The sequence below is a fragment of the Coniosporium apollinis genome (assembly GCF_000281105.1).
Source record: "Coniosporium apollinis CBS 100218 chromosome Unknown supercont1.17, whole genome shotgun sequence".
NCBI lineage: Eukaryota > Fungi > Ascomycota > Dothideomycetes > Coniosporium > Coniosporium apollinis.
Genome location: NW_006913279.1, coordinates 432,247 through 447,733, shown reverse-complemented (window position 1 = coordinate 447,733; position 15,487 = coordinate 432,247). Strand labels below are relative to the sequence as shown.

Genomic DNA, 15,487 nt, shown 5'->3' with positions numbered 1-15,487 from the left:
AAGATTCCAAGGCGATTGCTGCGAGATTCATTGAAGTCACACACTAACGGAACTGAAGAGGCAGATGTGAGCTAGTATGAGCATTGAGGTATAGGCTTGAAGCTGCCGAAACCCATTCGCCCAACGTAACTGGGCATGAATAAGTAACACTCGCAACGAAAACGTGTATATTTGCAATCGGGCTGTCTAGTAGCCCGTCAAGACAACTAACACACACCATACATGCCAAAACGGCTGCTTTCCGCCTCCCCCTTGCTATCCAAAGCTCTGATGACGCCGGGTAAGTATGTTAGTGGTACAGGTACTGATGCCAACAGCAGAGCTTGACGACCTGCCGGTTGATGTTCGCAAAGAAGTGCTCCCTATAGGCTACGTGTCCTCCGTGCTGGTGAGAGCGAACCTCGCACAGACCTCTGTGCGCGGATTTTCCGCCTGGCGCGTGCTGCACAGCAGCTTCCAACCACCGCGCCATCAGTCGTGCTCCGGCCACATAGGCGTAGAACCGCGATACCAGGAGCGTCCAACGACTGCCCTGATTACGCTATCAGCCAAGACATCGCTGCACGTGCAAAAGTCACAACTCCTCGTCCTCATCCATCTCCGCCTTGACCACTTGGCTCGGTTCTTCTTGTACAGCGCTTGCGGCGAGTGATTCCGCAAGACTCTTTCTGACGCTCTCGTCAAAGCCTGGCAGACTCGCTCGCTGCTTCTTGAAGGGGCTGGCGACGATGCCATCGGGTGGAAGGTCCAGCTTTGTGCTTAGCGGGCCGGGTACATCTACGAGCGCTGACGTTGAGGTTGTGAGGGTAGCGGGGTTCGGGCTTGCGGACAGAGGTGTACCTGAGCCGGTTGCAGTTGGACTGTTCGATGATGAGGCTTTCTTAGGCGTTGGAGATGCGGCATTAAGTGGCTCGGCTGAGTGCTGGCGTTTGAGCTGTTGAAAGGAGTAGTCAGCTTGTCGCCAGATATTGCATTCGATTCGATATGATCATACCTTCATCTTCCGCACCCCTTCGGCAATCTCGCCTTGCCGCATAGCGTCTTCTGGCGACAACAGCCCCTTGTCTTCCGTCTTGATGTCGACATCATCTGCATCTTCGATAATTTGCTCGTCATCATCCTCGATGTCGCTGTCCATCATGCCGTCGCCGTTCTTCTTGCTAGGCTTGGCTTTTGTCCCTGAGGGCTCTCGGTAGCCGGCGAAGTTCTTCGTACCGCTAGAATTCAATGGTTTGATGCTGCTAAAGTCTAGGCCTACGGATTTTCGCTTTGCGGATGCGGGGGTCTTCTGCTCTGTGGCTGGAATTTGAAGGATGCCCATCTTTCTTAGTTGTCCTGTTTACTGTCAGCTCTCCAAGCGCTAGTCTAGGGTCGGATTGTGATCTTACGTTCGCCTCTGTACAGGAAAGTGAAAACAGCGTATGGCTTATTTGGAGGGTCTATGCCTGTAACCGTCTGTGTGCTGATAGATTTGGGATCAAGAGTCTTCGGCTTAGCGAAGCTCGTGGTGTGGTCGATGTCTGCGTCTCCGTTGCCTCCGTCCCCATCTCGCGCTGAATTCTCGTCGTCATCATGTGCGTCGAATTGCGGCGAATATTCTCCTTTCTTAATCTCGCCGGAGGCAAGCACGCGGTATAGCGCGACTTTGATCTGACCGGCAGCCTCGGGCATCGGGGGCTCATCACCCGAATCCGAGTCTGATGTGAACAATCCTTCGTCTCCTGAGAGGCTCTCCACAGGCGCAGCCTTGTCTTCACCATACCGCAACACCCCGTTTCGGTCGAGCGGCTTACCCCTACGACCACCCACGTCGCTATCATTATCCTCGTCGCTTCCTTTCGCTTCTTTCTTCTGCCGCCTCTTCCTGTCCAGCCGCTGCCGCCGCCGCTCGATCCTGGCAGCTATGTCTTTATCCTTGCCCTCAAGATCCAAGCCGTTTAACCAGCGCTCTAGCCCAACTTCCCGGAATAAGAACTCTCTCTCCGCGAGCCCGCCGCCTTCCGATTCGGGTACACTGACCCATCGCGAGTTCACCCAAGTCTCTTCCCCACGTCGGAGTAGTGTAGCCACTTCCTCTTTCGCCCGCCCATCGAAATATATGTATGCCGCGATCGTCTCGTTCGATGACTGTGTCAGAGGTATGTAGGGTCCGATGACTGGTCCGTACTTCCCTCGCTCTCCCCCGTATCCTGGAAGTCCGCCGACAATTTTCGGGCGTGGGTAGGGGTCTTCAGGAGTCGGTTTCGGCGTGGAATATGGGACGTTCTGGCCCGGTGTCAGAAGGGTGATGGAGATAGCAAAAGTCGACTGCTCGGGCTTGTTGGTGGTCGAACGCTCTGGGACCTTTGCCGGAGGGACGGGTATGTAGGAGGTGATACGGTGGAATTTTGACTGTTTCTGGATAGAGTACTCGGGCAAAGGGCCGTCAGGCGTGTGGATGCTGACGGCTAAGCCGTGGAAGCATGGCATCGTGAGAGAGCTGTGGGGTCGAGGTGCGAAGACCCCCGGCTGTTGAAGAGTCGGTGAAAGCGGATATTGAAGCGATTAAGGAGGCCAGTTTCCAAAGGCTATGAAGGCACCCCGATACGAGCCTGCAAACTTCGTTTAATCTTTGGCGTCTGTGAGTGACCGAGGGCTCTGCTAAGGTGTCCAAGGTTGTCAGAAGCTATCCACGGTGCGGGAACGATCGAGCACAAGGCTCCACTGGTGGACAGGCGTAAGGTGACAAAGCGCGTGATCAGAACGCGCCAAAATATTGCATGACCACGAAGCCTTGTGAACTCAGTGTGAGCCCCAGTAACGGTGAACAAGCGTGACGGTTGAAGAGTGCGAACAGATATGGGAATTAACCCAAGTACGGGGTTCCTAGGCCGCCAAGAGGCAAGTCCGATCACGGTAAAGCGCCATCTCCATCTCCATGCCATTTCAACATGAAGCATATTCAAGCTTCTTTCGACCAAAATCACCACCAACATATGAAAGGAAGAAGTAGGTACGGCCCGGTCAGAATTAGATATTCCAAGTACAAGAATGTAGCAGCGGGATGCCGCCTTCCTCATTGCGGGCAGGCCTTGTGCAGCCTCCAGTGGCAAGTCACGTATCACAGTGAACAAGTCACTTGACAATAGGATACTCGAAGGGATGAAAGGGAGGCCTTTGGTCTTTCGAGGTCTGTTACGAGAGGTTTGTGCCCGTTGATCTCCAAAGAAGTGCTCCTATGAAGGCCGCATCGGCGACCCGCTTTGTACTCCAGCAGCACCCTTCTTCATGACAGTCCTTTTCGTCATCTTGTAAGTCCGTATAGAATAACATACCTAGAGAGGCTCTAGCATTGATCCTAAACAAATCTAACATCCACCATGGGTACCGGCGGGATCATTTTCAGCTTCGCGAAGTCATTGAACACCTCCAGGATACACTGCGAAGAGCTAACCGAACCGTGGAACCCAAGTCTATGGGCTTTGTCCATGCTGCAGGAGATATCAGCACTTGGATGCTCGAGTATTCAAGGAACACGAAATTTACCTAAAATTCATCATGATTCCATTTGAGACGGCCGCGTCTGTGAACGAGAAGATGCGCTCAATGTCTCTGAACTTCTTCTCGACGAGGTCATGCTCCTCGGCCAGTTCGGTCCATGCTTTTTGCACCTCCGGGCGGTTCGCCCATTCGACGAAGGAGAATGTGCTGCGGACGGTGGACTGCGGTCCGAAGCTGAAAAGCTGTTAGCAGGCTTATACGTACCTCCATGCTGCCTTAGGATTGTGCTCACCCTCGAGGTGTCTCTTTCCTCGGTACCGTGAACTCGCGGTACTCGGCATCAGGATCCGGTCTCTTATACTCGATGCCATACCAACCCGCCATCTTCTGCCAGAACTTCCCCCAAGTGAACGCGCTGACATCGCAAGCATTGAAGGCTTCATTCTCGGCGGCATCAGTCAGGACGGCCCACTCTTCGAGGTAACCGTTCATCATCGCACTACTCTGATCCTGCGGTGTCTCCCAGGAATGCAGATCATATGGGAAATCCAGGGGTTGACCCATGTGTTTGCACACCGATGCGTACACAGCGAGCGGATAGCAGACATTCATGGCAGCGTCTGGAACTGCGCCGAGGATGAACGACGGCCGTGCAACATTCCAGCCGATGCCGTGCTGCTTGCAGTAGTCGAATAGGAGGTCCTCTTGGGGATAATAGAAGTTCGGCTCAATGAGGACTCGCGGGTCAGTCTCTTCCTGTGGCACTGACGTAGGGCCTAGATGCAAGCCGTAGTGCTTCGCGCCCGTCTGCAGCATGATGCGGCGAGGCTTGACCGACGCCAACGGCAGCGCTTCGAGGAAGTTACGGAGCAGCTTGGTGTTTACTTCGCACATCTCCTCCGCATTCGACCACAACCCCTGGCCTTCCTTCGGCTCGACTTGGATGTAAGAGTAGAAGAAGACATAGTCAGCCTTGACGTCTTCTTTTTTCAGAACGTCGGCAATCTCTTGGGGCTCTTTTAGGAAGTCCAATGGGATGTGTTTGGCGTTTGATGGCAAACCACCCGGTATTGCTGGCGGCCGGCGAGAAAGGCAGTATATCTTTGACCAGCGCTCCGGAGATTGCGCGAGGACACGCAGCATGTGTTGGCCAGAGATGCCGTTGGCGCCCGTGATTATTGCTGTGAGGCCTTCTATGTCGTCTGGAAACACTGGCAGGCCATGATATATGCCGCGTGACTGGACTTGTTGTATAGACATTGCGCGTTTGTCGAGTAATTCTAACTCCGATTTAATGTCTTGTAGATTCTCAATAGTAACATTCAGTGGCTTCGATATATATCAGGTCATTCAGAAGCAGTTTAACATCTGTTGTTACTGGATATAAATGCATTTCTAATTCCATCGCGGGGCAGCCAAAGCCATTCAGTCAGCACCGAGCTACCCCACGTTTTGGCGTTTTGAACCACAACTCTGGTCATCGGAAGGCGCACAACCTCCAGCGATGGCTTCAATGCTGTCGTATCATTCGGTGGATCGATCGTGGAGTGCCAGGAGCTAGCGCCACCACCAGAGGCCCGCCGGATACCGCATCAGGAGGGGTTGACCTCGGTCAAGCCATTGCATTTCTTAACTCCGCCAGGACAGCTTCACGATGTGTCGCTCAACCGCATACAGCTCCAGCCTCTACAGCCCGCTGTACCAATCTCGCAGGTCAAGATGTCAAACGCCCTGAAAACCGCGCAGAATCGGCTGTCCGCTTTAGCATCTACGCTCACCGGCGGCTCATCCCAAGTATTCCCAGCATTCGACGACCTGCCAAAGGTCGAAGGGCAACCGCAGGGATGCATCTGGGGTCTCTTCGACACGGAGGGCAAGAAAGATGAGGTTGGGAGTCAGTCTCCTCCTTCCCCCTTCCGTTACCCTATCTCGCCCGCCAGCACTCAGCGCTGACTCCTATATCCAGCTCTCAACCTCCTGACTAAAGACGTCGTCCGAGAAGCCAGCCGTGAGATCACCACGGGCGAGCACGTCCAGCTGGACTGGTGTCTTGAGAACGTCCAGTTCCCGGGCTTCGGCCGCAAGCCGTTCGAGCAGAAGGTCGTGGACCTGGCACCCCTGGGGTTCAGTGCGCTGGATGATGAGGTCTATATCAATACGCAGAGCGGCTCGCAGTGGGACAGCTTGAAGCATGTGCGTGACATGGGAATGTAAGACTGGAGTTGCGACTGCTGCTAACACCAGGTTTGCAGTTCGCTCACCAGAAGACGGGCATGTACTACAATGGCCTATCGCATCAGGAGGCAACCAAGTCCGTCACCAACGGCATCCACAGTATGTGCTTGCCGAATTCAGCGTGGATAATCACCTCGAAGCTAACAACAGCGCAGATTGGTGCGAGCGAGGCGGTATCGTTGGGCGTGGTGTGCTCGTTGACTGGGTAATCACCCCTTGTTCTATCACTATGGGCCAATGCAGTGTTGAGTGCCTTCGAAAGACGCTCGCTGATAGTGAAAACACAGCTCCGGTGGTACGAGCAGAAGAACGGCAAAGAGCCCCCATCGCCGGTATCCCGACATGAGATACCAGCCAAGGAGCTCGAGGAGACGCTCAAGTGGCAAGGCACAACGACGCGACCAGGCGACATCCTTCTAGTCCGCAGTGGCTACGTGCGCTGGCACAAGTATGCTCGCATCCTCAGCTACCCCTCCGTCACCCAACATCAACAAACATAATCTGAGCTTGAAATCGGCTTGCTAACACCCCCAATCCAGCTTCGCCTCCCCCGAAGACCGCAAACGCGGCACCCAAGACAACAGCGTTGCCATCGGCGTCCAAAATAGCGAGGAGACCGTCCGCTGGCTCTACGACAGGCACTTCGCCGCCGTGGCCGGTGATACCGTGGCCTTCGAGGCATGGCCCCCGCCAATGGAGGCCGGGTGGTGCCTGCACGAATGGCTGCTGGTGCAGTGGGGCACGCCGATTGGCGAGATGTGGGATCTGGAAGAGCTGAGTAAAATCTGTGAGAAGAATGGGCGGTGGAGCTTCTTTTTGACGAGCGCGCCGTTGCATGTTAAGGGGGGTGTGGGGAGTCCGCCGGGAGCTATTGCGGTGTTTTGAGGGGAGGGCTGGGAGCTGGGTATCTGGCAAATCAGGTCTGTTCGTCTTTTTGGGGGGAGGGTTCTCGGATATGTGGAAGAGCATGGTTATAACAGGCTGCTTTGGCGGCTGGCTCATCTGGTATATTATCAAGAGGCTTGAGAATGAGACTCTAATAGTTCAACGGATTGTGCTATGAAGTATCAGAGAGAAGGTCTCACGCCCAATCACAGTCCCCGCTCTTCACAGTGACAGCCAAGGCCGGTCTTCGCAGCACATCCATTCCGCCATGACTCTCCCGACAGCCATCAAAGCAGTGATGTAGCGAAGCAGACCAAAGACACGACAATACTGCGCTTCACATTCCGATCCTGAAGGGCAGATGCAAATCTCTGCGCGATACTATGACCGCTGTACCGGAAGCAAGATTCTTGACCGTGGAGGGCTTCGTGCTACTGGCGCAGATCACCTGAGACAGATACATAGGCACGCTAAAAGTTTTGAGGTAAACAAGCGTGAAGAGGGAGAGCGCGAGTGCTCGACACAAGACATTGCAGAGACCTCTTGACTATCTAGATATTTTAGTGAAGTTGCGCCGAAGAGCCTCCAGCATATTGACGGATGTGCTACTACAAAGGAAATGGCGGTGCCGTTAAACTCACTCAGTCTGCTGTCCATATAGGTTTGCAGTGATTACGTCCTCTGAACCAATTTCCTTCCATGCCGGTGAGTTGATTCACTCAGCAGACAGGTAGGATTATTCGCTGCCGCGTTCACGGTCGGATTGTTGTGCACAGGCCATTGAGTGAAAGTGACATTCACTTTGGATGATATCAGAGGACGAGCGGTTACAGCTGCTGGAACCTCCCGCCTACTCACGACGGATCGAATCTCATGTCAGCCGGTGCGGGCATGGTTGGGATCCTGCCATTTAGGCTAATCCATCAACGGAAGCATGCAACCCAAGTGAGCGGTTTGCGCCTGAGGAGATGTTTGCGTCTGAGGAGCGGCTGGCTGAGAAGCGGCTTGAAAGCCCATATTACCTTGCTTTTCTGCATGCAACGGCTGAGATCCGGTCGTAAATTTTCCTTCCTCGACCAATAGATCTTATACTCGTTGGGAGCTTCGAAATCGCTTACGTATCTTGCAGTCCTGAGTTGATATCTCGATTGGCACCCGGTACGGATTATAAGACGACGCGGGATGGTTCGTACCTGTTGAAAGTTCGAGCGTTGACCCAATACTCTTGACGATTCTGCCTTACAGCTTTGAAAACACGCTCGCAACACTCCCGCTCATATCCACCAGTGTGCTTTTGTTCCTCACCCACGCCTCGATCCCTCTCCTGCCGTTTTCAACCCCGACACCGCTCTGCTTCCAGCCACCAACACTCATCTCTGCCGGGCTCTCGCCCCAGCTGTTAATCCACGTGATACCCGCCTGTAGCTGTGCAACCACCGTATGGGCCAGGTTGAGATCTCGTGTGAATATGCCTGCCGCAAGCCCTAAGCTTGTATCGTTTGCTCTCTCTATCGCTTCCTCCACGGTCTTGTAGGTCAGGATGGTCATGACGGGCCCGAAGATCTCCTCCCGTACTATTCGCATGTCGTCCGTGCAGTCTGTGAAGATGGTCGGCCTCACCCAGAAGCCCTGTTTGAGCGCCTCGGCCGTGCCGTCAGGGAAGACTGGCTTCTCCGGACCGCCATACAGGAGCTTCGCCTTGTCGGCTTCCACACCGTGCTTGATGTAGCCCATCACCTTCTCGTAATGCACCTTGCCTACTAAAGGTCCGAAGTTCGTATTGTGGTCCATGACGTCGCCTGCCCGAATATACTCCATCTTCTCCAGTAGCTTCTTCTCAAACCTCTCCTTCATGCCCTCCGGCACAAAGACCCTTGTCCCATTCGTGCATACCTGCCCCGTCGAGAAGAAATTCGCCATCATGGCCCCATCAACCGCGTTCTCAACCTCGCAGTCCTCAAGAACCAGCAGCGGACTCTTGCCCCCAAGCTCCATGGTCACATACTTCATCCCCCCCGCCGCACTAGCCGCGACCTTCTGCCCCGTAGCCACCTGCCCCGTAAAACTGACCTTTGCCACGCTGGGATGAGCAGTCAAATACGCGCCGACCTCCCCACCCCCATTCACGATGTTGAACACCCCATCCGGGAGTCCCGCCTCGCTAAACACCTGCGCAAGCAACATCCCATGCAGCGGCGTGACCTCGCTGGGCTTATAGACCATGCAATTCCCCGCCGCAAGGCACGGCGCAGCCTTCCACAGCGCGATCTGGAGGGGGTAGTTCCAGGCCCCTATGCCCACGCACACGCCCAGCGCCTCCTTGCGCGTATAGACCCATGCGTCCGGCCGCAGCTGCGTAGTTTCGCCGTTCAGACCCCCGCCCGCGACGAGGTGCGCGAAGTACTCCAGCACGTCGGTGCCGGTGACTACATCTACGGTGCTGGTCTCGCTGAAGGGTTTGCCGGTGTCGTGGGTTTCGACGCGGGCGAGCTCATCGTTGCGCGCGCGGAGGAGGGCGACGGCGGCGAGGAGGATGCGCGCACGCTGGGTGGGAGGAGTGGTGGACCAGGAGGGGAAGGCGGAGGCAGCGGAGGCGATCGCAGCGTCGATGTCGGCGTGGGAGGCCGTGTGGACGTCTGCGAGGGGTTTGGCGGTGGAGGGGTCGATGGTTTGGAAGGCCGTGGAGGAGGAGGGTTGTGGGCGGCCGTTCCAGTAGTTCTGGCGGGTGGGGTATGGGAGGTCTGACATTATGGAGGCTGAATGGTTGCTAGTAAAGTGTAGGAAGCTGGTGGCTCAGCGAGCTATGGCCTGAGAGGGTGGATGATGGAGCAGGCTTCGGAGCAGGCTTTGGAGCAGCCTCTTGCGACTGATGGTGGGGGGCCCTGCCACTAGGAAATCTCCTCAGTAGACAGCTCAATGGGTCTTGATGATATCTGATTATCGGACTTCCCGCGATGTATGCGGCAGGACACTCTCTTATCACATCCAATACTCTCGGCCTGGTGTTTTACGGGGATTGGTGCTGCACACGCCTGCAGACGGGATCGCGCTGCCATTTTCACCTCAAAAAGATGTCACTACCCCCCGCCAGCCGTTGATCTGCCGTTGACCGCCCAAGCGGCCCCAGGAAACCATCACCTCTCGAGGCTTAGGGGCATCTTCAGCCCAGGTTTCGGGGCGTTCTTCACACGTTTCTGGCGTCTTCAAGCGCGTTTTTAGCGTGTCTCCCTGCAGCATGAAACCGTAGGGCCGTCGCCAGCCGACGCCGACGCTGCCGAGAGGGATTACCAACTCGGGGCAGAACTTTTTGCGAGAACTGGACTATAAAGGCAGTGGAGCTCGTTGCAGAGTTTGCTCTGTAACGACAGCTCTAGCCAGATAGCGGCAGGTAGGGTAAATAGTGTACCAGCTCCTGAACTTCGCGCTATCATCATTCAAACTCTGTTCAGCTTCATTCCTCTCCGTCTGAACCCCTCTGTCTGTTTCTTTACCCCTCCGCCTGCGGTCTTTCCTTACGTCAATACTGCACGTATCCGCATCATTGCATTTGATGCTTTTGGGACATTCAACATCTCTCGAGCTTCAACTCTCCATCTCTGCCCACCATGACCACAGTCAACTTGCCTGCAGCGGACTCTGATGCCTACGACTTCATCATCGTAGGTGGCGGTACCGCCGGGTGTGTCATCGCCAGCCGCCTCACCGAGTACCTACCTAACAAGCGTGTGCTCCTGATCGAAGCCGGCCCCTCGGACTTCATGGACGACCGAGTCCTTCTCCTCAAGGACTGGCTCAGCCTCCTCGGCGGCGAGCTCGACTACGATTATACCACAACAGAGCAGCCGATGGGCAACTCGCACATCCGCCACTCGCGCGCCAAAGTGCTGGGCGGCTGCTCGAGCCACAATACGTTAATATCCTTCCGGCCGTTCGAGTACGACTGTCAGTTATGGGAAGCGGCCGGGTGCACGGGGTGGAGCTTCAAGACCTTCATGCGCGTACTGGACAACCTGCGCAACACGATTCAGCCCGTACATGACCGGCATAGGAACCAACTTTGCAAGGATTGGGTACAGTCCTGCTCGACCGCTATGGACATTCCCGTTATTCATGATTTCAATCACGAGATTAAGACGAAGGGTGCGCTGAAGCAGGGTGTTGGGTTCTTCTCCGTGGCCTACAACCCGGATGATGGCCGTAGGAGCAGCGCCTCGGTGGCGTATATCCATCCTATCCTGCGGGGCGAAGAGAAGAGAAAAAATCTTACTATCCTTACCAACGCCTGGGTCTCGAAGATCAACGTCTCCGGCGATGGTGTCACGGGCGTAAACATAACACCGCAGAACGGCGAAAAGCGGACGCTGACCGCGAAGGCCGAAACCATCCTCTGCGCCGGCGCGGTGGACACACCCAGGCTGATGCTGCTCTCCGGGCTGGGCCCGAAGAGGCAGCTTGAAGACCTTGGAATCCCCGTGGTGAGAGATATACCGGGCGTTGGCGAAAACCTGCTCGACCATCCTGAGACCATCATTCTCTGGGAGCTGAACAAGCCGGTGCCGTTGAACCAAACGACTATGGACTCGGATGCGGGGATCTTCCTCCGGCGAGAACCTCCGAACGCGGCTGGCAAGGATGGAGATATTGCGGATGTGATGATGCATTGCTACCAGATCCCCTTCTGCCTCAACACCGCTCGGTACGGTCCTTCTTATCCCCCTCTTCCTTACCCGCTCCCTTCGCCCACCACCCTCACTAACACCCGCACAGACTCGGCTACGACACCCCCATCGACGCCTTCTGCATGACACCCAACATCCCGCGGCCCCGCTCCCGCGGCCGTATCTACCTGACCTCCTCCTCCCCCACGGTTAAACCCGCGCTCGACTTCCGCTACTTTACAGACCCCGAAGGCTACGATGCCGCAACCCTAGTCGCAGGCCTTAGAGCGGCTCGTCGCATCGCGCAGCAGTCCCCCTTCGCAGACTGGCTGAAGCGCGAAGTCGCGCCCGGCCCAGAGGTGCAGAGTGACGAGGAGCTGAGCGAGTATGGAAGGAGGGTCGCGCATACGGTCTACCATCCGGCTGGCACGACGAAGATGGGGGATTTGAGGAGGGATGGCATGGCGGTTGTGGATCCGGAGCTTAGGGTTAGGGGGCTGAAGGGGGTGAGAATTGCGGATGCGGGCGTGTTCCCGGAGATGACGACGATTAATCCGATGTTGACAGTTCTAGGGGTGGGGGAGAGGGCCGCGGAACTGATTGCGGAGAGTTGGGGGTGGAAGGGGCTGCAGAGGGAGAGGTTGTAAAGAGTAAGATGATTGAAAAGGGGAGTCTCGGTTTGCGGTTATGTTAATCGCTTTGGCTGGCGCTCTGGAGTGTTGGGAGCAATGAGGCTTTTTGGAGCATCAGGCTGGCGTGCTCATGTACTCGTATAGCTCGATTAACAAGCACGGGATGACTTTTTGGCTTCGAAATGTTCGTAAACGAGACTCGAGATGTCTGCAGTGACAACACAATTAGTATCAAGGCAAGCAAAGACGAAATGTGCCAGGGCTCCTGCGCCGCCTGCGAAAGTTACAACATCGGCCGCCCACCAGTCTTACCGCGGCTTTTTGGTGACGAAGCCCGTCGGCCTCTTTCGAGGTAACAACAGAAGAGTTTTTATCACCAGGAACTCAGTGCAAGGCCTAGTGGGAAGAGTGGTGGAGAAGTCCGTGCTCCATTTACAGCACCCCGACCCCTTTGCGACCTTTGTTAACCAGACTGGGATATACCTAATGTTTTGGAACAAAAATAGCAAACCAAAACATACGGCCATGGATCAAAGCAAACTGGGCATTCTACCTATACGCAAGCTTCGTATTGGTAGATTAGTGGTTAGGTGGGTGACCACTAGCGAACACTCACTGCTGTGTGTGTTGAGCTCTCGCTTGTAGATGAGCTGTCTCTGCAATGCTCGTAAAGACATAAACATTGTAGGTCTGCAAGTCTGACCGCGCAGGCTGAAGAAGCTCTTCTTATACAGAATTGGCCATCGAGAGCTAAATGCTATACAATAATAATCGTCCGGGCTTCACATCCACCGAACCAAGATTATTTCGAACACTCTCCGCTCCCTTGCTTGGTACAGATATACGTATTGGAGCCAGAGGAGACCTCAGCTCTGAACCAACCTATCCGGCGGAAGCGACCGTGGTCAACAGGTGCCAGAAGTATTCCCTCGTCTATGTACCTCGAGCAGTGGGGATAACGTCCGACTTCCAAGCACCAGACAACAGCTGGATCGTCTGAGTTGCTGCCTGGTATACAATCAACCGTATCCGCAATAACAAACATGACAAGATCCTCATGGTATTTTAGGGAAGGATCTTTTAGCTTGCAAAAGTGCCGTAACCCTTCTACCCATTGTGCTTGCTTCGTACGCCCTCGGGCCTTGATATATCTGGAAGAGACAGCTCTAAAAGGGGCAAAGTCGAATACCAATTTGGTCTGAGCAGCGCATACCTTGAGCATAGGCTCTTTACGTATCCGCTCGAACCTGACGGGGCCGTCCACCGATGCCCATGACCAGGAGGGGGCGCGGTACTTTGGAGGACGCCTACATCCGGATTCCCATACGTGCCAAAGCAGATCTTGAGTGATGTCAGACCTCCATAGACCAGCGAGATACTGGTCGTCACATAGGAGTTTCTCATACTCCTCAGCGATACCGCTGATAGCGAGTAATTTGTCTTCTGACCTCGTTAGAGAGCGGTGGCTGTATTTCTCGACTGTTTGCATGATCCAGTGGTCCAGCTCACCGAGTCGGCTCGGCCATTTTATTGGGTGTCAATCCACCGACCCATGATTCATGTATGTTATTCCTTCTTCGTCGCTTGCAACACAGGAGGTAGATCTGTGTGGACGAGTAACGAGATTACGACATCACATACCAGCCTGGTTCGCGGCATGTTGCAAGTGCTGTCATTACTACGAATGCCCATGGCAGTTTGCCTTATAATATGCCGGCTGAGAGCCATCAAGACTGGTGAGCCGAGATCCGCAAAGTCTTACACAAGACAAGGTTGCCTATCGGGTATATACCCAAAGTCCACGAACCATCACAGTGAACAATCAGAGAGATCGTTCATACCGTTACAACACGTCGCTGCGCTCGCGCGAAAGATCCTGAAACATATCCGTCAGCTTCCCCCGCAGATCCGAGTCCATATCCACAACGTTCTGGAGCAGCCCATGTATTAAGAAGAGCGTATTCGCCTTGTCTCCACCATGGTGACTTGGGTTGTCCTCGCGCAACATTATCAAGTTAAGGTTGGCGTTGTCCTTCAACGCCTCCAGCGCGCAAAGCGCTCCTGGCTGTGTTTGCGCCATGAGTGCCAGCCCGAGCAGGCCTTCCGAGCGTACCGCTGGATCCTCTTTCTGTCGAAGTAGGTTCAAAAGCGGACTGATCATGATCTGCGACTTGTAGAGAGTGGCGAGCCGCTCGTGGTCAGCTCCAAGAAGATGCAACCCTCTGAGGATATGAAATATGGCTCTTGATGCATCGATTGAGGCCGGGCCGATGGTGGAGGAGGCCAGAAGAAGATCGTCCAAGAGCGGTGCTGCTTCGGAGGTTGACTCTAACGAACCCGCCGGCCGCTTGTCGACGACGTGGTGGACGTTTGGGAGGCAGCGGTTGAGCAGCAGTCTCAAGAGATATGCTCCGTCGCGTTGAAGCCGAGGCACTGGGGAGGAAAGGAGAAAACATGCTTCTTCGATGACTCCACCGTAGCCCAGCTTTTCCTTGTTTTTGGCCGGTATGGCCAAATGTCCGAGAAAGCCGGCGGCTGCATGGAGGGTTTCGTCGCTGTCTCTAAATGATCACTCAGTAATCGGTACTTACTCGAGCGGATCACTAGCGGTGACCAACCTTGTCTCCCTCAGTATGCGGACCACTTTCGCGTCCACACCAGCTTGTACCATCTCCTCGCATATACGGTTTTCTACCGCGTAGTTGCCAAGCATGATACAAGCACACATCTGCAAGGGTCTTTCATCTCTGTCGAGCCAATCGAGGAGACGTCGAATGACAGGCCCGGAGAAGCCGTTACTAGCAGTGAAGTGTGTTGCTGTGGATGCGCGATGTAGACCATGCAGCAGTCTTATTGAGAGCGAAGCGACACTGTCGGCTTCCTCTAGCCGCTCTTCTTCTTTCAGCCGACAGATAGACTCCACAGCCGATCTGTAGACATCTAAACACCGGTCGAAAAGGTTGTGTGCAATGTAATCTTCTGAAATGTCAAAGAAAAGCAGAGCGGTATCGCCGAGCATCACGAAGTTCTCGGGGTCCTCGCAACACTCGGAACACTCGAGAAAGCTCAGTATCTGTGTTAGTAGCTTAGGCGCATCGAGGCTTCGAAGTGTAGAGGTTTGTGACATCCGCTGAACGGTCCAGTAGAGCAGCTGGATAGCTTGGCTGGCCGCGGCGCTCCCAGCAGCAATGCTCTGCGTAGCGATCAAGGTGGCAATGATGCAGGCCAGCTTGAGGCGAGCTGCCTCCATTTGGCTATCCTCTTCAAGCAGTTAGCCATGATTACCAGAAGTATATGCTCGCCTCGTAAGTGTAGCTTGATGTACATCGCTAAACGGCAAAAGGATAGTGTATCAAGCAATGAGGTCACACACTAGAATCATTGCATAAGTTGAATAGCACTCCCACCGTGATCTCTACTAGAGGCTTTACATCTAGGAGAGAAATTATGTGTCCTAAAAATTTAACGGTAATCGCTCTGTTGTGGCCTGCAGAGCGTCAGCTTCGCTTTGATACAGACGGTCTATAAGCTCCTGCAGTGCACATTTTCGGCTTAAAACTCTGTGCAACTGCTAGGGCTGATCTATACACCTTCTTG

General features: G+C 54.6%; 6 protein-coding genes across 6 annotated transcripts; 2 read left to right on the top strand and 4 right to left on the bottom strand.

The window, feature by feature from the left end:
* Positions 1-574: 574 nt before the first annotated feature.
* Positions 575-2,469, bottom strand: W97_04110 (uncharacterized protein; the record flags this gene model as incomplete). The annotated part of the gene is made up of 3 exons (XM_007782003.1): positions 575-934; positions 995-1,335; positions 1,389-2,469. The coding sequence occupies 3 exons, from the start codon at positions 2,467-2,469 to the stop codon at positions 575-577; spliced, it is 1,782 nt and encodes a 593-aa protein (XP_007780193.1).
* An 868-nt stretch (positions 2,470-3,337) lies between these two features.
* W97_04109 (uncharacterized protein) lies at positions 3,338-4,740 on the bottom strand (the record flags this gene model as incomplete). The annotated part of the gene is made up of 3 exons (XM_007782002.1): positions 3,338-3,470; positions 3,526-3,714; positions 3,773-4,740. The coding sequence occupies 3 exons, from the start codon at positions 4,738-4,740 to the stop codon at positions 3,338-3,340; spliced, it is 1,290 nt and encodes a 429-aa protein (XP_007780192.1).
* A 459-nt stretch (positions 4,741-5,199) lies between these two features.
* On the top strand, positions 5,200-6,600 carry W97_04108 (uncharacterized protein; the record flags this gene model as incomplete). The annotated part of the gene is made up of 6 exons (XM_007782001.1): positions 5,200-5,374; positions 5,447-5,673; positions 5,733-5,814; positions 5,871-5,920; positions 6,003-6,163; positions 6,255-6,600. The coding sequence occupies 6 exons, from the start codon at positions 5,200-5,202 to the stop codon at positions 6,598-6,600; spliced, it is 1,041 nt and encodes a 346-aa protein (XP_007780191.1).
* Positions 6,601-7,839: 1,239 nt separating this feature from the next.
* On the bottom strand, positions 7,840-9,348 carry W97_04107 (betaine-aldehyde dehydrogenase; the record flags this gene model as incomplete). Its single annotated transcript, XM_007782000.1, has 1 exon — positions 7,840-9,348. One exon carries the CDS (start codon positions 9,346-9,348, stop codon positions 7,840-7,842), a length of 1,509 nt encoding a protein of 502 aa, XP_007780190.1.
* Positions 9,349-10,205: 857 nt separating this feature from the next.
* Positions 10,206-11,905, top strand: W97_04106 (uncharacterized protein; the record flags this gene model as incomplete). Its single annotated transcript, XM_007781999.1, has 2 exons — positions 10,206-11,296; positions 11,368-11,905. The coding sequence occupies 2 exons, from the start codon at positions 10,206-10,208 to the stop codon at positions 11,903-11,905; spliced, it is 1,629 nt and encodes a 542-aa protein (XP_007780189.1).
* Positions 11,906-13,733: 1,828 nt separating this feature from the next.
* Positions 13,734-15,140, bottom strand: W97_04105 (uncharacterized protein; the record flags this gene model as incomplete). The annotated part of the gene is made up of 2 exons (XM_007781998.1): positions 13,734-14,451; positions 14,509-15,140. 2 exons carry the CDS (start codon positions 15,138-15,140, stop codon positions 13,734-13,736), a joined length of 1,350 nt encoding a protein of 449 aa, XP_007780188.1.
* Between the last annotated feature and the right edge of the window lie 347 nt (positions 15,141-15,487).